At 40.3% G+C, this 24,043-nt stretch overlaps 1 protein-coding gene across 1 annotated transcript in view; it reads right to left on the reverse strand.

Annotated features, from left to right (window-relative positions):
• PHEX (phosphate regulating endopeptidase X-linked) overlaps window positions 1–24,043 on the reverse strand; it is a 147,019-nt gene that overhangs the window by 27,284 nt on the left and 95,692 nt on the right. Inside the window, exons 13-15 of the mRNA XM_050936533.1 lie at window positions 21,630–21,707; window positions 16,575–16,678; window positions 6,019–6,077 (exon numbers count right to left, since the gene is read on the reverse strand). Of these exons, the coding sequence (XP_050792490.1) occupies window positions 6,019–6,077; window positions 16,575–16,678; window positions 21,630–21,707 (241 nt within the window). The remainder of the gene's footprint in view (window positions 1–6,018; window positions 6,078–16,574; window positions 16,679–21,629; window positions 21,708–24,043) is intronic.

Raw genomic sequence — 24,043 nt, forward strand, 5'->3', positions numbered from 1 at the left:
GGGAATTTTAGATTCAGCTCCAACTCTGGTTTCAAATGCTGTAAGATTTATCTTGTAAAATATTTGATTGGGTAGCACTGGGTCTTCTAAACTGTGTTAGCAAAACCACTTTCCAAATCTCATCCATTCATCCACATTTACCACTAACTGCACGGGCATATTTAAAACAGATTCTGACCGCATAGTAATCCCAGCACATAGATACTAGCGATAGGTGATAAATAACAAGGTGATCCCTAAGATGTATATTTTGTTCAGAATTGGGTTCAACATTTCTTAATTTACATGTGTAAAGTCTGTAACGTGGTTTTCAAATTTTCATAGGGTAGATCCAAATTATGACATTTAGAATTGGTAATAGATGAACAGAAGATTGAGTGATGGCCAAAAGTCAAAGGGTTTCAATCTCACACAAGGAGACGAACAAGAAGAGTGGTCATTTCACCCCATACATCCTGTGAGTTCACAGAACAAACAGACTAAACTTCGGAAGGCAGACTAACTGGCCCATACTGTGCATAAGTGCAAACCTTAATTTCAAAAGTAGGTGCAAATTCAGCTCTCAGGGAGAGAGGAAAGAGGATATAATGGCAAAGGCACTGGACCTAATAGACTTTCAGTTCCCAGTTCTGACAAAGAGTTCCCATTTGATTTTGAGAAGGAAACTTAATCTCTCTCCCCACCTGTAAAACAGGAATACTACTACTTCCCTCTCTCATAGAGGTGTGAAAATGGCGATAATACTACTTTCCTCTCTCATAGGTGTTGTGTGAGGGTAAGTGCATTAACGTTTATGAGGGCTCAGACAACATAGCGAGGTAGGCCACTTAAGGACCTAGGAAAAAGGGAAAGAATGTTTTTACAAAAAACATTTGCATATTTTTCTTAAAGAAAGGAAATATCTAGGATTCCCTAGAAACATACAAAGAAAAAATTCTTCTATTTTGAGCATTTGTAGATAAGAGCATCAAGGAAGAGGAAAAAAAAAAGAGAATTGCTCATTGTCTTGCTTGTGAATGTAGTTTAAAATCAAAGTGACCGCTGGTCATTAGGAAAATGGGAACAACTTGAATCTCTTAATTAAGAACACTGCTCAAAAATGTTAATTCCAAAACTGCTCTGCCCATTAGCCTTCAGAAAGCCAATGGACTATTTTGAAACTGCTCCTTCATCAGTAAACTTCTGATTAACTCAGTCCTTCAGGAAAAGAACAGAGCTCCTGAGGAAACTGCAGTTGCTTCTCTGAGACCATGAACGCTGCACACTGTGTGTGTTGCATTTCCTTAGCCACCAGATACCACAGAGCTTTCCTCTGCTGCACCCCATCAAGCACATACATCTTGCAAGATACTTAGCAGGAGATATAACATCTTATCTGGCATTTTCTGTCATTTTCAAAGGGTTCTTCCTCTAAAATGTAATGAGGCAGCTCTCTCTGTAGGCGAGAGGCATCTTAACTGACACCATACATCTGGGGAACTGACAAATCCCAATAAGTGAATAAAAAAGACACTTGTATCTACATATGTTTATACCTATATAGTGGGGCTCAATATCTGATACATCTATATATGTTCTTATTTAATGAGCATATGAATCAGTGTAGGCCTAAATTTAGCTTCATCTCATGCAAATACACTGTCTATAATCATAATTAGCTGATTAAAAGTGCTCAAGTTTTCAAACATAATAGAAAATATTATATATTTATACAAGTTAAGGAAATTAAGCCTGCCAAATTTCAAGCTTCCTGTTCTCTTCTTTGTTGTAACATTCCATTTTTTGTCTTTTAAAGGCCAGAGAGTTATGCTGTATTTTGAGTGCTATAATGATGCTAAACTCTTTCCTCGCTAGACGTATAGTAGTAGATGCTTGCCATAAGTCTTTCTGTTATGACTTTTTTTTTTTAATTGATTGATTTACTTAGGTACCTAATTCAATAAGGACCGGATTTAAAGCCTATTGAAGTCAATAGGAGTCTTTCCAGTAACATCAATAGATTTTAGATCAAGCTTTAAAAGCTCCTTATGGAAAAGATAAGCCAGTCAATGCACTGTACCAATGATTGCAATTAAAACCATGACATTTGCAGTATTCCCTATACTACATACTCAGTTACCATGGTATATGGATCTGTTTATAAAGGCAATGACTTACATCTACTTCCTTAATTAAAAACTACCCAAAATCGGTGGGTTACATTACTCAGTAAATACTCAATATGAGGTCAAATGTTAAGAAACTATTTTCAACTTTTCCAAAAAAATGGGCTGCATTGGTGAATCTAATTCACCTCAGTTAAGTTAACAAGTGAATTATTTAAGGAAAGAGAAACCAAGCAGAATGAACTGATAAAAGAATTCTTTGATGTAACTTTAATAACAATATGTATACTGCCTATAACTGACAACCTGTATAGCTTGAACACTGTTGCATTCCTTTACCTGGTATATCTGATTACCTCTCTTTCGAGAAAACAATTTGCACTGTCAACAGGTCTGTTTTATCTAAAAGAAAGAATTAGAAACTAGAAAAATGAGTTCTGGGTTCTATATACTGTATATTAGTGAAATAAAGACAATGTGGGCAGGGCAATAGAAATCTACTTGTACATAAGCTCAACCAAGCTGATAGCATTGCCATCTTCGTGCAAATTTTGCTGTATTCTCCGCAATGTAGTCATTAATTTTTTTAATCATCATGTTTCTGCATTCTACTAAGAAAAATCTCATGAGTCAGTAGGTGGCATTCTTCCTTATGAGTCAGTACTAAAAGGGTGTCATCAGGAGGAGGGAGAAAACTTGTTCACCTTAGCCTCCAATGATAGAACAAGAAGCAATTGGCTTAAACTGCAGCAAGGGAGATTTAGGCTGGACATTAGGAAAAAGTTCCTAACTGTCAGGGTAGTTAAACACTGGAATAGATTGCCTAGGGAAGTTGTGGAATCTCCATCTCTGGAGATATTTAAGAGTAGGTTAGATAAATGTCTATTAGGGCTGGTCTAGACAGTATTTGGTCCTGCCATGAGGGCAGTGGACTGGACTCGATGGCCTCTCGAGGTCCCTTCCAGTCCTAGAGTCTATGAGTCTAAGATGAAATTAAATAATCAAGATGAAATTAAAAACACTCAATTTGCCTTTTTGGAGTTTGCAGTGCTTCCTTGAACATGCAGTGGTAGTTAAAGAAAAGTGTTTATATCGGTGAAATATATTGCAGCCACAGAAGCCATTTTGGCTCATTCTTTCAGGCATGTGGGCGTGTAAGGGATAGGCAATATGAGAAACGGACTTGCCAAAGGCACTGGATGAGATAGCAGGCCACCAGTATTCCACTCACTAATGCAGAGCTGGGCATGAAGGAGTGAGATGGGCATAAGAAAGGGGACATATTGCAGTAGTTGTCAGTAGCTACCAAAAGACTAGGCTCACTTCTTTCTATGTTTATGCATTGTCCATAAAACATTTAGGCTTATTTAGAATGTATTCACTACTCAGAATTCATTGTTCAAAACAAAACAGTCCTTTGTCTCTATACTGTTTGCAAGCAGCTTGTTGTGAGTATTTGAAATTCAAGTTGTATTGGTTATTTGGATTAGCTCCCATTAGCTTTTAGAATTAGGTTTGTGCTGTAAATCATATCACTTACTAATATAAAACTTGCTTTTCATAAACAAATCTCCCCCATTCACTTAAAATTCACCATTTCTACAAATATTTCTGTCACACACTAAAAGTGAACATAAACATAGTAGAATCTAGTTTGCTTAAAGACGTGACTCCATATCCACAGTTTGTTAGTATTTTCCCCAGCTCCTAGGATACTAATCATGAATGGTTACTAAAAACGGTAAGATGTAGCTCTCATGAGTGAAGTTTTCTGAGACAGTGAGTACAGCCCTCTTGAATGAACTTATTTTCAATACTTTCAGAAATTCCATCCCAGATAATGGTGGAGCTCTTTCCTGGAATTAATCAGCTTTTAAAGGAGGTTTGATAGTGGCATTGAGTGCCAGCCTCCAGTGTTCAACAAATCCCTCTGACTTTCAACAAGAGCTTGTAGTTCATTGTAAATTTCCTATCTAAAAAATGTTATACTGTACCTCTTTGTATCCCTCTCCCTAGCTCACATAGTGAAAGGATCCACTTATGACCCCTCCCATGCAGAGGTAAATACCATACCGGGCTCTCTCTGAACCAAATCAGCTCAGACCATGTACATTCTTTGGCACCTGAGAACAGCCTTAAAGACAGTGAGCAGCACTATCTAAAACCCAAGGTCAAATGCAAGCGGTACAAGAAGGTCAGCAGTCATAATATAAAATACAATTGCTTCTGCACCCATGACTGATTGGTTACATTTGACAGCTCTGTGTTTCGTGATACCGTTAGACACAGGGAGTGTGAAATTCAGCATCAGTAACTCCAGCCTCTCATTATAGCTTTCTTTAATGTGCTATGTCAGAACAGCTGAGAGAGCTGAATAATGCAGTAAGTTTGAAAGGATTTGATAATAAAGTATATGTAACAGCAACAGATTTTACTCTGTGCTTGCTAAACTTCAACCTTAGCTATACTGTAAATCTGAAAACCGGGGAAGTTTATTCTTTATTTAACAGGAAAAAGCAGTTATTTTTCTTATGTCTTTTAGATACACCCCTAGCCCGATATAATGCGACCCAATATAACATGAATTTGGATATAACGCAGTAAAGCAGAACTCCAGGGGGGCAGGGCTGCGCATGCCGGTGGATCAAAGCAAGTTCGATATAACGTGGTTTCACCTATAACGCGGTACGATTCTTTGACTCCTGAGGACAGCGTTATATGGAGGTAGAGGTGTAGTTATCACAGAACTGATTAGCGATCTTAAATGACCACTCAAAAATCGGTTGCTTAATAGAGGTGACCTTTCAGTAAAAGTGGAGCAGAATATGCTGAGGGCTATTTTTAGGATAATAGCCTAATTATTGCACCCATTTACAAATGAGTACACTGAGCCACAGAGAAGTTAAGTGACTTGTGCAGGGGCACAAGTTAGTTACAAGAATAGCTGAGCATACAATCCAGGTGACATAAGTGCCAATACTCTACTTTAACCACTAGACAGGACTTCCTGTCTACCTTCAGTCTGGCATATTCATGCCATTAGTTTCAGGAATTATTTCGTAGTGTGATAAAAAGAGATTTAAGAAAATGGTGAGGGAGCCAACCAGAGAACTCCGACAAGCCTGTGGTAAGGGACCCCCCCAAGCAGAGAGGTTATGCCAGAGAGCTATGCAGAGCCTGAAGCCACAGAAAAAGAAAGGATGATGCTGCCAGTAACTCTCACAGCTGGGAGGTAGAAGAGAGGTATCAAGGTAAAGGTAACACTACCATCCCTCCAGCCTTAGAAATATAGTCCGAGATTTTCATGTCACTTAAGACATTTGGATGCAAAATTCCCATTAAAACAAATTGGAATTGGGCACCCAGATCCTCTAAAGAGTTTTGAAAATCTCAGCCATATTATTTCAGGAACCCTGGAACCAAAATGTGATGAAGATAAATTATCTGGCCAGACTATTTTAAAAACAAGGGAACCAGTAATCCAAGATTAGGTTAAAAGGTGTTGTGCTGTAATTACAAGATGAGATCAGACAAATCAGACAAGAATTTAAAACCTAATGCAGCATTCTATAATTCCCATTCATGCCCATAGACTTCAATAGACTTGCACAAATGTGATGGACATCAGGATTTAGTCCTTACTGTCTGAACCACCTTCCCCTGTACACATTCATTGGTACAAAAATGCTGTATTATTGCATGATTATGGAAGGAATTTAGGTTTGAATTTTCAGTGGTGTACACTAACTTAAAATGTTTAAATTTGGGGGTGGCCGATCTGACTCATGACAGGGCCTGATTTTCAGGTCCCAACCACCTGTAGCTCCTCCCGGTATCAGCTGAAAAGGTATGCCTTCATACATATCCTTTTCTGAACAAATAATTAAAGAAGAAAAAGAAGTCGGGTACTCACTGATCTGGTTGGTCGATGCACTATAGAAAGCGTTGACAGTGGTTGGACTAGTAAACCACCTGTAAAAATAGCAATAAACAGCAACAAAATATTGGTTGTCAGTATGCTGGGCTTGTGAATGGAATAATCAAAGATAAAAGGCTAATTCAGTTAAATGAAACCAAGAGATTAAAAGCCATTAGATACATTACAAATATAATTATTTCTGCAATTTTGTCAATTGCTATCTGTGATTTTTGGATCATTTAAATCTATTATCTACCAACATTATTTTAAATGACTATAATCAAATAGTGCTTAACAGAGCAGTCACTGGAAGGTACACTTGTTAACACTTATTCTATTTTTGTGTTCTTTTTTAAGTGATTTTAGCGCTTATGAAAGATGCCAAACTGACAGCCTTGGACCCTGAAGTCCTCTATTTAAAATGAACAGGTGCCGCACAGACAGCAGGAGTGCAAAGGACTTCGCACTGTCTCAGCAATGTACTTCAACCCCCTCATGGAGAAATTACCTAAAGAAATTAGAGGAGTTTACTTAGAAATGAGTAATGAAGGCTTTTCAGTCCATGGCTTCTCCTGCAAGCCCTGACAAAGTGACTACTCATGCCTATTAGGATGATTTCACTTATGTGGATCTATCTCTAAGAAGAACAAAAGAAAGAAAAAAGATTTCAACATTCTGTAGGCCACTCAGCAACTACTGCTAATTATTTTATCACTAGTAAAGACTTCAATAGCTTTCAGCAACTATTAACCAATGGCCTAGAAGTGAAATACTCTGTATTGTGGGCTAGGGGACAATGCAAAGGACGAGGTTACAGGAACTCCTGAAATTAAAATCCAGCTTTTCCACTGATTCATTGAATGGTCTGGACTAACAATTTAACCTTTTAGTTTCCCCATCTGTAAAATGATTAATATATTTACTTACCTACCTTAGAGTCTGATCCAACCAACACGCACTTGACCAACATTACTCAAATAGTTAGTCCTATGGCTTGAGTAAAGTCACTTGTGTGTCAGTGTGAGTAGGATTGGGCCATTACACAGGTAGGTTAGTTAATGCTGGAAGATGTAATAAGCATTATCCCCTCCTGCCCCACAACTCAGTGATCTTCTCCCCTTCTAATGTCATTTATTAACAAAAGAGTGAGTTAGTTATTAACAAAAGTGCAGTTCATCATGGTTACAAATATTGTACTGGTCTGCAAACAATGTACAAAAGAATTATTTTCAATTGGTCATGTGCTTTCCTTGCTGCTCTCTGTGTTCTAAACCATAAATGCAATGGAGAAACCAGAACATTGGAGCTTTTCCACTAATATTGTAACAGAACCTGCACCAGCAAGATTTGAAGGATGTAATATTAACCCTGGCTGAACTTCTACTGCAATAAGATATGGATTAACAGGGCACCTATTGAAGTTAACAGCAAAATTCACATAGACTTTACTGGGAGTAGAGTCAGACCCTCCCTGCAGGTGAAATTCTGCCTCTACTGCAGCCAATGAGAATTTTGCCATTGACTTCAATGGGACCAGGATTTCACCCTAGGTTTTTATAATGAAAAAATTGAAATAAAATTAAATATAAAAATAATGAGAATTAATGGGTAATCTGTGATAAATTAGGCCCAGGTGTAATAAATGTCTGTACATCTGAAGGGAAAAATTCTTGAGTTATCACATGAGATGCTAGAATTTTTTCAGTATGTAAGATCATAACTTTAGAAAGTCTCATTGAAAGTCAATAGGACTTAGGCTCCTTTAGTGCCTAATTCACTGAAAATGTGGCTTTCCCAGCTAAATTATTTAAGCCTTGCAGTTCTGAATGGAGTGATGCTTAAATACCTTTTAAAAATCTAGGCCTTACCATCTCTGTGCCTCACTGCCCCTATCTGTAAAATGGGGACAACAGCACTTTCCAACCTCATAGAAGTGTATGAGGGTAACACAGTCTTTAATGGAGAGGTGCTTATATGGCAATGGCAGGACATATAAAATCATATGAGAGAGAGAAAGAGAGAGATTAAAATCCCATGTAACAGGATCATACACAATAGAGATTAAAACATTATTTAAAATTATTTAAATTATTTTAAAGTGGGATAGAAAACCAGTTAGTTCTGACTTTACTTGCCTGCAAAGAACAGAGTCCAGGGTTTCTCTTACTACAATTAGTGAGTTCACTATTATTGAAAACAGTATAAGGAATGTTATTTTCAAAGTGTTAGTGATGCCATTCAATACAGCTATAAAAACATTCAACTCTGAATTTAGGTCTTAGTAGGCAAAAACCCTCTCAAGTTAAAAACAGCAAATATTGAAAGATAAATGTTGAGGAATCCCTTCTGAATTACTCTGCTTTAAAATATTTTCATTCCCCTTTAGAAAAGTGAAATCTGAAAGTGAAATTTAGAAAGATTTATTGGGGTGCAGCATGGACACCTGACCCTGAAGTCCTTACTTGGGTAAAACTCTTACTGAAGTCAGGATTTGCACCAATGTGACTACTGATGGTAGGTTCCCTTTTGCTTGAATGCTCTTCCAAACCTTAACCATACAGTAAGTGCCTCGGCACTTTTAAAACCAAGCTACACAGCCTGAGACCATGTCCTTAATTTCCAACTGTCTGGTCCCTTCCCTGAGACCACCAAACACAACCCTTTCCCAGCACCCCACAGCCTTCCTAACCTATGTTTCATCAGGTGCAAGTGAGACACTTGTGAGCTCACGAATACAATACACTCCAAGAACCAGCTAAAAGAAATGATCTAAAGCCACAGTTTTCAACCTTTTCAGGCTCAGAAGCCATTTGTAAATGTTAATGGCCTGATGTGACCCAGGATATAAGCTGGGTGAGGGGGTATTGGGTCTTGCCCTAAGTGGGTTATGGCCTGTCACAACCCAGTAATAGGCAGTGAGGGGAGTAGGGGGAATCAGGTCCTGCCCTGGGTGAGTAGGAGGCCATGGGAGACTGGATCAGGTTCTGTCACCACTGAGGAGTAGGAGGGGAAGGCCTGTGGCAGAGCCCACCCCACACTCACCTCGCAGCAGTTACTCCTGTGGCTCTAGTCCCACAGGGCTGGCTGGGCCTGTCTCCTCACTCCAGGCATGTGCAACTCATAGTGCCACTCAGGTGTGGTCCTGCTGCCCTGACAAGGTCCAGCTGGGCCAAATTTCTGGAAGTGGCATTGACACCTGCTGCTAGGGTTACCGCCTTTGAAATGCAAAATAAAAAGCACCCACCATCACAGAAGGCAAGCCTGCCACAACCTCAGCCACCAACCACAACTCTCCCTCCTTCAACAGCCACTTATAGTATGTGGAGAGAGAACACATATAGGTGAGATTGATAACGTTTTCTTACTTCAACTGCAGAAGTGAGAATGCTGCATTATCTTTAGGTGGACACAGAAACTTTTAACATTAGATATCCCAGTGCATTGTGATGATAATGCAAATCTTTAGACCCACATAAAAAAAACCCAGCTGATTAAATTATTTTTTTTGGCAACTGGCAAATGCATAAAAAAAAAAGCCAAGCCGGTTAAATACCGAGCAGGTGGTCACCGGACATGTCAAACCCGCAAAAAAACTCCACAGAAATTGGGCTTGTTTTTGGCTTAATTGGCATGTGAGCTGCTTGTTGGCTAGTTTTTGGCTTGTAGCTTCTTTTTTTTTATTGGCTTCCAGCAAGCAGGGGCAAGGCAGGGAGAGAATCAGGGGTACACAGTTCCAGACTGCACGCTGAGAGGTTCTAGTTACATAGAGTGTTGGGGTTCTTAGAGATTGGTTTGTTTAGGCCTTGTTTTGAAATAGGATTAGCTTGATTTTTGGCTTATTGTGAAAGTCAAGGTGAAAGTTGGCAACTGTGGTGGCAACCCTACCTGATGCCTGGGATTGCAGCAGCACTCACTGTAATTTCACCTGACCCCTCATCATCATGGCAGAGGAACAGCTGGGCCAAACCTGAGTAGTGTTGCAACCCTACAGGTCACAACACCTGGGAGCCACTTCATGACCCTTTGAAACAATCTGACAACCCACTTTTGGGTCACAACCCAAGGACTGAGAAACCCTGGTCTAAAGTACTGAGACACTGGAAGCAGGCAGCAACTTCTGGCCCAGCAGAGACTCTGGCAAAGCTACTAAGCCCCATAAATTTTCAAATGTAGGTAGGGGGATAGGGCAAGAAGAGGCTAAGGGACTGTGTTCGGAATCAAAGAAATGTCTGCACTGGGAGTCGAGTAAAGCGACTGGATTGAGTGGGAGCAGCAGAATAAAGGAATGTGGGGAAGAAGTAGGAAAGAAAGAGCAGGGCAGAAGTTGAGATAATCAGAGCCTGGAAAATGTCTGATTTCAGTGACATGAATGTAAAATAAGCAACTGAATTAGTTATCTGTGGAGTTATAGTCATAATGTGCTTTTTTTGGCAATTGCAATTCTTAGTTAAATTGTGCAATACAGGATAGAATCTTAAAATGGCAGCATACATTCCTTAATCAATACATTAATCAGCCTCCCTCTCTCATTTTATTTTCAGCATTGTGCTGCCACTTTTACAATGCAGGAACCAGAGAATTAATCAACTGAAACATCAAAGAATGATGTCATAGGCATGTCTTAAATATCCATCGTTTTATGGACTCTAATTGCCAAGGGTAATCCTCCCTGCAGAGTTTATTTAAGAGAAAGGCTTTTTCCAGAAAAAAAGCTCTGTAATAAAGTGATAAAATGGTGGAAATATTTTAGTAAAACAGTGAAAGTCAGAAGATGACAGGTGCTTCTGGTGAGAAGGGAGGGGGGCAAGAAATAGAAACATTTATTTGTACTATATTTCAGTTTCACATCCATCCACATCAGCAGTCAGAGCAATGATTGTGAGGGATGCAGACACTTGGAAAGTGAGACTCACCCACAAGACAAACTGTATGGCTTTGCAACGGTCTGCAGGACTAACCACCAATTTAGATTCCTTCGGTCTGAGGAGAGAACCTCAAGGGCAACATCTGAAATACTGAACATTTATTTTTTAATTTCAAAGTATCTCGTAATATAGGCAAGTATCCACCAGGATTTCAGCCTCAACCCAGGTGTTTGTCCCCCTTCTCCCACAACTGCCTTTCCACTTCCTTCTATCACACCACTTACACATGGAAAGTACTCCCTGACCTTATCCAAAGGCCATTATGCTCTTCTTCTCCAAGTCCCTCCTCAAGATTGACCCAATGACTAAATTGCCACCTAGTTCTAGAGCCGTCTAAGGATAATTGATACTTAAAATATACATATTGTATGTTTTATCCCTCTCCCCACACCCTTTTATTGTTGCTTGGCTTCTTATCTTTAGGGCCACGCTGGACTAATCACTATTACAGGACACAAAGATAGTATCAATGGCAAGAAATGCCTTTGGCTAGCCTGAGGAGTCTGCACCTATTCTTCTTGGGTGAGGATCTAACCATTATGATAAATGTGTTTGTCACTTCAAAGTTAGATTACTGTACCTCACTCTGCCTGGGGTTGATGGTAAAGGTTGGTGGGTTTGTACAACACTCAGCAGCCCATCATGAAAGGCCACGGAGAGTATATCATATCACTGTTCCACCTGCCTCCATTGGCTGGATCCACTTCATAGTCCTTGAACTTATCTTTAAGAGTTGACACAGGGTCTATCTTGTAGACCACTTCCCTCTCCGTGACCACCAATATAACTGTATTCAATGAGGACAAATCATTCTTGATGGAGGACCGTTGGTTATGAAACTCCATGACATCAGAATGAGCGAAATACTGATGCCTTACACAGCTTGATGCAAAACTCAATTTTTGTAAAAACTCCCCTTAAATGAGGGCTGAAGAATGTCCCTGAATAATTTCTCAAGGACACATTTTTAAATAGACAGGAACAAAAGATTAAGGAGACGGGGAGAACAGAATATTTTACTGACAAATACAGTGCAATTCTTAATTTGGTATTTGGCACTGAGATACTGTGGAGATGGGCACATTATAAATACACAGACAGAGACAGTGAAATTCAAGAGTCCTGTGGTGCACCTTGAACCATGCTGAAAATGCATCAGGCGGCATATTTCACGAGAATCCACTGAAATTGCATCACTTCAGACTAAATACAACTTCATTCAGAATCTGTCATACCTTTCAATGAGATAAAGCAAATTAAGAACCCAAAATCTGTAAGGTAATGTTGTTATATTTGTATGTTAAATTCATAAATTGCTCTGCCTGTCCATCCTGAACTCAGGCTGTTTGGACTTAAACTCTAGGTTCTGCAAAAAATTTAGAAATGTATTTGATCTTCTGTACCAGGGGTTCTCAAACTGAGAGTTGGGACCCCAAAGTGGGTCATGACCCTGTTTTAACGGGGTCACCAGGGCTGGCATTAGACTTGCTGGGACCCAAGGCTGAAGGTGTAGCCCAAGGGTTTCAGCCCTGAGTGGTGGGACTCAGGCTTCAACTTCAACCCAGAGTGGCAAGGTTCAGTTCAGCCCTCGGTGCTGAAGCTCTTGGGCTTCAAAATGCTAGATTTCAATTTTAATCCTTATCAGTTCTAATTCTAACCAGCCCCAACCCTCACATACACAACGTCCAGGCATTTCCACCTGCCCTCCAAAATCCTTTGTCTCTTCCTACTTGTGACTCTCACCCATCCTCATAATTCTTCCTCTGGCCCTTTGATAATTAAAAGAAAAATCACTGTGATTTTCCTTTTAGCTTGCTGTGCTGAGGTAAATTAGCGCAGTTTGTAATATTACTATCTAGACACCTGTGCTATTTGGTAAATCAAATAAAGGGTTGATACTTTTTTGGTTATATTACTGTGTTGGTTTAATATCATTATTCTGTCAGACTCATTACCATAGCCAGGAAAATCCATACTCAATATTGATCCCACTCTGGGATTAGAGCCCTGCACAGATACAATATTTTATCTGCATCCGATCCACGACCCGCAAAAATAGTGCACAGATATAAAGCAGATATCCGCAGATTTGCAGGGCTCTATTCATGAGGTCAATATAGGTATGCATATTAAAACATTTTGTAAAAGGTTATTGTATCTGGACAGAAGCCAAATAATGAGTGTATTATAATTATTTTTATTATACATACACAGTACCAAACCACAATAGGAACTAATGACCTGCAAAATTCCATGAGAAACAGAAAAGCATTTAGTTCTACCGTAAAAACATCAGGGAAGTATAATCATGTCTCTTTGACTCTTAGCTAAATGTGGCAAAACCGATATTTTTTTAGACCACATCTCAGATATTGGCCTGGTGTGAATTATTACTGTTGAATTATAACCACCTTAAGAGAAAGTAGAAGTTTATAAAGGAAGCACTAGTGGTTCTTAATGCTTTAGCTACCTGTATGCATGGAAAGTATATATAGTTCAAACTGTGCTACCATCTATTATGTATAATTTCAAAGACATAATGATTACCATGGGCAAATTGTGGGGGTGCTATAAGCTTTGAGGAAGGGGTAGCATGTAGTTCTGCTGTCCAAGGAACAGATTGGTAATTAAATTGTGGTCCCTGGTTCCCCCTTTTGCTTCGTGGGGGAAGTAATTTGAATCAGCACTTCACCTGTCAGGTTTCACTTCCCACTTTTCCTCAGTTCAGCTAGGCGGCCTGGAGCAACTGTTGTGGAGGTGAGTGAAGTCAAGGCTCTGTGTACTCCCCACCACCTTGCACAGGAGGTGGATTAGTGACCCTACAGAGGCTGCTCTCCCCCATCATTCTGTAATCCACAATATGGGTAGCACACTCAGGGCCGCCCAGAGGATTCAGGGCCGCCCAGAGGGGGCCTGGGGTCTTCGGTGGTGGGGGCCTCCCACCGCAGAATTGCCGCTGAAGACCCGGCACTTCATCAGCAGGTCCCGGGGCGGAAGGACCCCCTGCCACGGGTCTTCAGGGCACTTTGGCGGTGGGTCCCGGAGCGGAAGAACCCCCCTCTGCCGAATTGCTGCTGAAGACCCAGAGCAGAAGCAGCTCTGGGGGCCTGGGCCCTGCAAAAATTTTCCAGGGCCCCTGGAACGAGTGAAGGACCCTGCTCCAGGGGCCCCAAAAAACTCTCGTGGGGGCCCCTGTGGGGCCCAGGGCCGGGGGCAAATTGCCCCACTTGCCCTCCCCCACCCCAAGGAGGCCCTGAGCACACTCAGGAGAGTAAGGGGGCACTCCTTCCTCCACTTCACACAGGCATAGGTGACCCACAATCTCACCCTATATGGACATTAGGTCTATTAATCTTTTTTTTAAATGTAGCATGAAGGGCAAAGAAAGACCAGATCTAATCTACTATGCTACAATGAGAGTAAAAATGCCTTCAAGTTCTCCTTGAATGAAGAGAAACAGGATAAGAGGAAGAAATTATATTCTATCTCTCAGTGAACAGGGGAGTAAATCTCTTATTTTTTTAAACATATCAGTGATATGGAAATTCTCAGAGTATGGCCCTAAAGGTGTATATTTCATAGATTACCTGCCAAATAATTTCCTCTGGATGACATTTCCCTTCATAGTAAGAACCTATTCAGTGCACATTAATGCAGCTAAAAAATTCCTTTTGCAAGACTGAAGGATAGAAGGTGTTTATCTACTTTTCTATAGAGGATAAAATGTTATTTCACTGCTCTCTGGAAACACATAATGGGCTAAAGAGAATATATTGTCATGATCTAACTGTGTCACACAAGGCTATAGGAGGGTCTTCAAAATCATTCCTTCAGAATTAACCCTTCTGCTTTCAAAGTAATGTGTTCATGAGATTTTAGGAGTCACACTCACTGTTGAAGTTAAGCTGCTAAAACCAAGGACTATGCCTCAAATTCTGATACCCTTAGTAACAGGGAATACTACAGTACATCACCCTTTGAGTAGTCTCAGAATCAAGGGGATCACTCCTGGCCTAAGGTGAAACCAGGTGTGAAAGTAACTTAAAGGACTTACTGGTACTCCAGAGTCCTTGTGAGGGGGAGGGGCCTCTACCAGAAGAGACAGGGCTTTTAAATCCCCAGGCTCTTTAAATCAGGATTTAAAGGGCCTGGGGCTGGGGCAGCAGCAGCTGGGAGCCCCAGGACCTTTAAATCACCCCCGGAGTTATCAGCTGCAGAGGTGGCTGGGAGCCCTGGCCGTGATTTAAAAGGCCCGGGTCTCCAGCTGCCCTACTGCAGCAGAGCCCCGGGCCCTTTAAATCACCATTGGAGGAGGCACCAGCCTTTGGCGGAGCTTCAAAGGGCCCGGGGCTCTGCTGTAGTAGCGGCAGCCAGGAGCCCGTGGCCCTTTAAATCGCCTCCAGAGCCCTGCAACTGCCACCCCAGGGATCCATCAGCGGGGCTCGGGTGATGATTTAACAGGCCCCAGAGGGTAGCGGCAGTGGGAACCCCGAGCCCTTTACATCTCCACCCAAGCCATGCTGCCGGAGCTCCGGGGTAGCAGAGGCAGCCGGGGTCTTGGGCAGTGATTTAGAGGGCCTGGGGCTCCGGCTGGTGCTACCACCATGGTCCCTTTAAATAGTCCCAGAAGCCCTGGGGAGGCAGTGGTGCGCTCTGGTGTCTATTTTAAGGGCTGGGGCAGTAGCTGCGGCAGGTGCCTCAGGCTCTTTAAATCACTGCCTGAGCCCAGCTGCCGCATCCCCAGGGCTCCGGCAGCAATTTAAAGGGCCCAGGGCTCCAGCCACTGCTGGGAGCCCCAGGCCCTTTAAATTGCCACCAGGAGAAGCTGATCTGCCCCGGTTCAGCATACTGGCAAGAGCTGGTGCGCCGTACTGGGGTGAACCAGCTTACCCTCTGGGTGAAACCCAACATGAGTAAGGATAATAGAATCTGATTTACAGGGATTAATAATATACAGGAGACAACTGTCACATTAGTTGTAATGTGAAAAATGATCTTTAAACCTAAAGATGACAACACTTATATGAAATATGACCAGCGTAGCTATGCATCAGTGCTACTTTAAAGGTTTTATGCAGCGTGATTACACTAACTGACTTTTGTATATGTTTTAATTGGAATTTCAAGGATTTGATTACTCATACATGTTAGATTATTGTATATAATACATCTTAATATTGTAATTTTAAAAGTAAATTTAAAATGTTAAAATGAAATCAATTATCTCTTATTCCACATCGCTGCTATCAACAGCAGGTAACTAACAATGCTGGCTGCTATTAGTAATAACAATATTATCTCTTAATATTCTATTAATGGAAAATGTATTGAATAAAATCCCTGCTGTGCCATTCTAAATTCTTACTGGGACCAAGAGAAATAATCCAATTTTAATTGAGATTCAATTACTCTTTCTTTTCATTAAATTAAACATTTAAGCTCCATGAATATGAGGAGTGTGATGCTGCACTGGAACAGGATTGCCCAGAACTTTTAAGAAGTTTGTTAAGATATAAATATTTACAAGCATTTCTGAGTAACTACTGATTTTTTTTCTGTAGTATTATTCCTTCACAATGAAGCACTGTGTGCAATTTTAATCAAGGTACATGTTTGCCTACTCACTCTGTTTTTGGAACTTCTTTTCTAAGCCAGTAGAAGTCAGACTGGGCCAGATATTTGCGGGTCTGCAATACGTTGCCAAAAAAGTCATTTTCTGAAAATTTCATCTGTGTAAATAAATCATAACCATTAAACATGACCAACAGACACAAAGATGACATGAAAAGAATCAGAACTTCAACAGTAAGGAGATAATAATAATGACTAAAAATGGTTTGGTTAAGGAAATGACATTATTCACATTACAGCAGTTAGGATAAAATCCACCCCTTTGCAGAAGGCTTCCCTAGGACCTCCACACTGTGGAATCTCTAGGGTCACCCTGCATAAGGGAAGGGTCATGAGCAGAGCAGGTATACAGGAGGATCTCAACACTTTGTACATCACTTTGGGTGGCAGAATGGTCATGTGGTAAAGACAATGCGATGGGACTCAGGATGTCGGGGTTCAAATCTCTGCCCTGACACCAAACATTCTGGGTAACATTAACCAACACTATTGCATTAAGAGTTTTGTTTCAAAATATTTTCTGTGTCATTAGCTAACTGGCTTTGGATCCCTTATTTACCGTATATAGGTGTCAGTAAGAAATCTTTTTCTAAATAAACCAAATACTCATACCATTTTTAAAACTAGGGGGTTTAAACATTTTTATTATTTTCTTCTATCAGTTATTGCCATAATCAAATGTTATACCCAGATATCTACTATACCATGGGAGGCTTATGTGTTTTTCAGTATCTAGCCATACAAATTTGGGTATAAGATAATGTTAAAAATTGCTTGGACAAAGCAGAATTACATTTACTCCAGGTCTAGGGCACACACAAAGAGTTAATGAGCCTAACAACTGATGAGTACAATCTATGTGTAAGCATGCATTTAAACATGAGAAGTTTATGAGCAAAAATTGATCTTCCCTGAGAGTTTTAATAATTGACATCAGCTACTTATTTTTTTCAAATTACACTCTAAGGACTAATAAATGTTTTATCACAACAGTGGAGACAGATACAAACCATTATTGTTTACACTGGACAGCTCAGAGGATTGATAATTGGATAAAACAGATTTCACCTGTGGATCACTGGTTCAAATCCAGGCTGTGCTGTCAGTGACTGTAGGTCATTATGCTCTGATTGCTATTTAGTGGTTTATGTGAAATCAATCAGTTGCTCAGAACAATTTCTAGAGCACAAATATCTACTTCCTATAAATCACCAAATAGGTCAATCAGTAGGGGATCCTCTATATTAGTGCTTAAAATGAAAAACAACCACATTTTCTGTTTTAGGTGAGTCATTTAATTCTGAATTAGAGAGGTGATAAGTTAGCACTAGACTCAAACTAGAGCTATGTGAAATTAAATGTGTCAGAAGATTTCTAGGGAAATATTTGCCATATTGGTTAGTGCAATTTGCAGTCCCTAAAATTTCACTTTGAGAAAAATATTGATGATATGCTATGTACATGTTGGAAATGTGAAAAACATGCATTTCTACTGGTATCATTAAGTAAAGCCATTTTCACATGAAAATTTGCCCATTTTGCTTTAAAAAGTATGCAACAAAATGTTCAAAGAGAAGTGATGTTTGAGTAATTTTGCATTTCATTGCAAATATTTTGCACACCTCCTCCTCAAAGGAATCTAGCAGTGCTGCTCTACCATCACTCATGTTAGCAGCATTTACCAATATGAGGGTTTCCATTGCCAGAAGTCTCCAATCTATTACCATATTTCTCAAATATGACTAGCCATGCAAGAAAAAAGGCTGTTAATATTACATAAACCTTGCTGAGATCCCAATCATCCTTTCAAAAAATTCTCAATCTTGGGACAAATTTAAACTTCATTACCAACCTACTGTGTTGCATTTTTAGGGCCCAGACTTACAAACATACTGCTTATGTCAGCGAGTGAGTCCACCACCTGAATGGCTTCTCCTCTATCCTATTAAGACAGATGGTAAAGGTTCACAATATCTCCCCTCTACACTGTTTCCCTCGGCAGGGACCAGACTTGCTGAGTTTTTCCTTCTCAGAGTTCTGAGTGAACTATGCCATATTTAACAATGCTTTATCTGGTTGGTTTTTGTGTGTGTACTATCGTCAGTTATACTGAAGCAATTTTTTGCAATGCTACCATTGCAAAAGAGAGTCCATGCAAACAATCTGGTGATAAAGTAAATATTTCTCCCTTCTGTTATTTGATCTTGATGTAGATGTAAGTCCTGTTGGTGGCTATTCCAGGTTTTCCTATAGCTGGAAGCAATATGTTCTCCAGGAAGGATGGTCTTGTAGTTAAAGCACTAGACTTAGAAGATCTGAGCTTAATTTGTGGTCACAAAGATTTCCTGTGTGACCTTGGCCAAGTCACTTCAGTCACCTGCAACGGTTCCTCATCTGTAAAATCGGGATAAAAATACTTCCTTTCTCCCACCTTTTGTCAGTCTTGTCTACTGAGATTGAGAAGTCTTTGAAGCAAGAATTATCTTTTACTATGTGTTTGAACAGTGCCTAGCACAATGGGGCTACATACAGATAATGCTGTATCTTATCTGGGGCTTCTAGGCACAGTTATCAATATTCATACTATTAGGGAAAACAGCCCAAGCATTTAATAATAATTTATAACATTTTGGGAGAAAATGTATTAGTTTATTGAAAAAGTTTATTTTGAGGGGAATGATGGGAAGTTATTTTGTTTTATTATTAAATACAAAATTTGTGTTGGAATATTTTTATCTTGAAAAGAATACTTTGACTGTATTAAAACTGCCCAGCCATATTTTACAGTTAATAGGCCTGGTCCATCCTCTTCCAGACAGAGGTGGAAACAAGGAATATCTCTGTTGAAAATCCAGAAAGCTACCCTGGCACAAATCTGGTGCAGGTTAGAGGAGAATCAACCCTAATATTCATACTGTCATAAGTCCAGCTCTTTCAGTCCTCACAACTGCATGACTCCTATTTAAATCAATGTGGATTCTTCTTGTATGAAGACTGCTGCACTGGACATATATAAATTAGACTTGGAAAAGATCTATTAGATTACTTAGTCCACCACCCTACCATGGCAGGATTGTTTCTGAAGATGTATTTTCTATTGCTTTATCTTGTTTGCTTTTAAATCTCTTACCATAAGGTTTAATAGCATCTGTTTGATACAATGTAAAAACATTAATAAAAGAAGTGACTTGTTTTCATTTTTCAGTCTATTTTAACTCATCACAGATGGGACAGTCCCTTCAGTGATGATACAGCCAGTATTATATATTGGAACTTTATTTGGCAGTTAACAAGTTTGCTGCAAGCTCTAGAGACTGACTCTAGCAACCATCAATTTATTCTAATGATAATTCTGGAAAAATGATTGATGATGGCTACAGCTGGCCACATTGAACATTAAAACACCCCCTTGTGTCCATGCATAATGTAGCTGGTATCCTCAGCTCCCATGCCTCCTGTTGGCCATCTGCCTCTAGCTGAGTCTTCTGTGGCTCAGCCCTCCAGCAAAGTCACAAAGTTCAAACCACTTCCAGGGTAACAGAAAAGTCCAGATGAAAATGCAAATAAAATGAATAATTTTTCAGCCCTAGTGGGCTACTGAAGTCTTCTGTTTCTACTATATCAGTTCTCCCTCCCACAGGAACCTACTCTGTCCTCTGCAGTCTCTCTCTTTTCCAGGACCCTCCACAGGGATAAATTCTTCCTCAGCCTGCCTAACCCAAGCCCTTCCCAGGGAGTGGGGAGGGAAAACTTCCCTATCTCCTCTCTCCTGGGTCTTCACTATCTGTGGAGCATGACTTGTTAGGGTTATTTCCCTTGCCTTGCAGGTGATGGGGATTAAGCAGTGTCACAATAATCAATCTGTTGTATTGGCCAAGTTATACATAATACACAGTGTTATTGTAAAACAAATATTCCAATGGACATGTTGTAAAAAGGGTCTCCCAAGCTCCCTCCCTTGCCACACCCAGTTACCATCACAAGTTCAGCCCAATCCCAAGCCCCAACCTCTTAGTCCTTGCAGTGGGCCCCACACCATGGTGGGCCTGCTTACTTTATTTAGGGGAACGGGAAAAGCAAGAGTTCAGAATCAGAGAACAAGCCCCTCCTGGGGTCAGCTAAAAGGTCAGTGGTACCACCGTGCATTTAACTTTATTGTTCTTTTAAGATTTCAGTCTTGAGAGACAGTGTGCTCAATTCAGAATCATAAGAAAATGGGGCAAATCAAGCAGAAGGCCACAAGCAAAGTGTGCCATGCAAGGGAAAAAATGTAAATGTTTTCTGACACCACCACCTTTATTTAAAAAATGATGTAACTTCTTTGATTTTGGATGACTGAAAGGAAAAGACCAAAAACAGTCGCAACATACTGTAAAGGAAGAAAACTATACACTGTACACTGTGACAGACCAAGACCAGTGGGGTACAGGAGTCTGGTAGAGGGCAAATATACTGGTCACTGGATGAGTAGTTTTCTGTTCCCTGAGTGACCAGAGCCAGGGACTGCACTAATGTAATCAGGAACCTGCTAGAACCAATTAAGGCAGACAGGCTGATTAGATCACCTGCAGCTAATCAAGGCAGGCTAATCAGGGCACCTGGGGAGGAGCCAGAGGAGAGGAGTCAGGCGGGAAGGAGCCAGAGGAGAGGAAGTGTGTGTGAGGAGCTGGGAGCAAGAGGCACAAGGAGCTGAGTGTGAGAGGGTGTGCTGCTGGAGGACTAAGGAGTACAAGCGTTATCAGATACCAGGAGGAAGGTCCTGTGGTGAGGATAAAGAAGGTGTTTGGAGCAGGCCATGGGGAAGTAGCCCAGGGAGTTGTAGCTGTCACACAGCTGTTACAGGAGGCACTATAGACAGCTGTGATCCACAGGGTCCTGGGCTGGAACCTGGAGCAAAGGGCTGGCCCGGGTTCCCCTCAAACCTCCCAACTCCTGATCAGACACAGGAGGAGTTGATCCAGATTGTGGGGAAGATCACTGAGGTCAGCAAATCTGCCAATAAGCGCAGGACCCACCAAGGTAGAGGAGGAACTTTGTCACAACACTTACTGTTTTGATGTCTTCATTAATATATGTGTCATTCATTATAAACTCAGGGTAGCCCACTTTTGCCAAAACCGCTTTTGCCTTTGAAAGAAAAAAAATTGGACGGTTTAAGCATTTACAATGCATTTCTTTCCTCATTGAAAGGACTGCACAGTACTATGCCTCCCAAATGGCACCCAGATTTCACCTCAAACAGCTTACCTAGGTGCAACAAATCAGTTTTAGTTTATAACACTGAGGGCCACATTGAGCTCTCAGTTTACATAGTCACTCCACCGACTCCTGTAGAGTTACTACAGAATTACAAGTGTCCTTGAGCACATAATCTGGTCCTAAGAGTTAAACCCCACTAATGATTGCAAGCAAAGTTAATCTAATGGTCACAACTTATATCTTTTTAGTGTTTTAACATCCTGTGACCTGTATAACTACCGTAGAGCAGCTGAAGCAAGCCCAGTTATTCAGATGTATGTGGGACATGGATATGAATAGGTCAGAACCTCAGCTGGGATAAACACAGCATAGTTCCACTGACGTCAAATAGATCTCACCAGACAAGGATGTGGCTACAGTTTTCTGACGGAGAATGTGGTTTCTTCAGTTCATGCTGTTGAACTGTCTTTTGCTCATCTACCTGAGCCATCTAATTAAAGTCTTTGCATTCCGCCTCTGTTTTAACAGACTCCATTTCTCAAAATACTTGTTCCCAATAATAGCACAGAATCCTGTGTGTTCCTATGCTCAATACAAAGGCAATAGGAACATTAAAATAATGCAATTTACATTTTTACATTAACTTGGATTTATTCTGTTTCACATTTGTGAGAATTTGCCTTAGTGTTTATATTCAGTACATCTTCTATCTATCTATCTATCTATATATGTGTATACACACACACAAAACATATTTATGTATGTGCACACAGACACACACATGAATACTCTCAGCCGGGGTAACTGTTATGCCTGCACTTACGTGTTACAAAATAATGATACAAATTGGAAACAATTACATAAACTAACTTTATAATACGTTTGTGGATGGCACTAAACTTGTCCCATCCCAAGGACATCCATCCATAGTTACTATGGAAACAATTTATTTCCTAGAGCAAATGCAGAGAAAGAAAGTCTAAAAGATGAGGGGGAAAACCAAACAAAATAAGACACATGCATGGAATAAGCTAAAAGGGATAGAGTGGGATGGTATAAAATGTATATGTCCATGTGGTTTAGGAAGACAGATATCAATTTACCCTTTAGGACTATAGGACTTTTCCTTAAAACTTTCCTCTAGTAATGTGATCCTTTCAACACAAAAATCTGAAACCATGTGGAGGCTGAAGAGGAGAACCCTAAAGAACTACATGGCCCTTTCAAAATAAACCCCATCTTCAGCAGATAGGCTCCAATCCTGCATGCTGATCTGTGTGAGAGCACCCCTGCACCCATATGAAGCCCCTTGACTGCAGTGGTTGCCTAGATTTATTTATTTGTTTTACCTTCCTCTGCAGCATGGGGCATGGGTCACTTCCAGGTTTAAACTAGTGTAAATGGTGAGTTCTCTGTAACTAAGTCTTTAAATCATGATTTGAGGACTTCAGTATCTCAGCTAGAGGTTAGGAGTCTATTACGGGAGGGGAGTGAGTGAGGTTCTGTGGCCTGCAATGTGCAGGTCAGACCAGATTATCATGATGGTCTCATACGGCCTTAAAATGTCTGAGTCTATGTGATGGGGAGAAGCAATGCTACAATGTTTTCCCCCAACATCCTTTTTTTAACTTCCCTCATTTTCAAGAAAACAGGATCTTTGTCTCTAGAGAGTTAATCTGTTCCTAGGGCTTATTTCCCAGTTGAAGTTATTATCTTGTACTAGTGACATCACAATTAATTGTTGTAGAGATAATTAAGATGTCACAAACAGAAGATTACGACTTCAGGTTAGAAACTAACAGCAGGAACAGATGAACTCTTCAGCAAGAAGGATCCCATTGTCATACAAATATCCCCAGTGATAGAAAAACAATAAAAGACAAATGCTCTATGGGAAATATGAAATGAGCCAAATTACTTCTAAAATAGAATGTTTTCTTAGTTCTTCATGAGGCACAGCAGGTACTGAAGATTTTTTTTAAAAATGCTTGAGAAAACAGGAAAGAACCAGAATTCAGCTGTAGACAGCATCTATTTTTTGCCCTGCTTATGCTGTTTTGTCCAGTTGACTGAACTTTTGTGATGGATTGGAAAACTTTGGTCTTTACTTTAGGGTTTTCAATGCTATTTGCTACTATATCTGTCTCAAGAAGGCAAGTAGGAAAACTCATCAGTTTTAATTTCCACTAAGTTGCCTGCTTAAATGAGTTAGGTTAGTCTCAAATGTCTTGCACGTATTCCAAAGTAATCATTTTAATCACTTA

This window comes from Gopherus flavomarginatus, chromosome 1 (genome assembly GCF_025201925.1).
Source record: "Gopherus flavomarginatus isolate rGopFla2 chromosome 1, rGopFla2.mat.asm, whole genome shotgun sequence".
NCBI lineage: Eukaryota > Metazoa > Chordata > Testudines > Testudinidae > Gopherus > Gopherus flavomarginatus.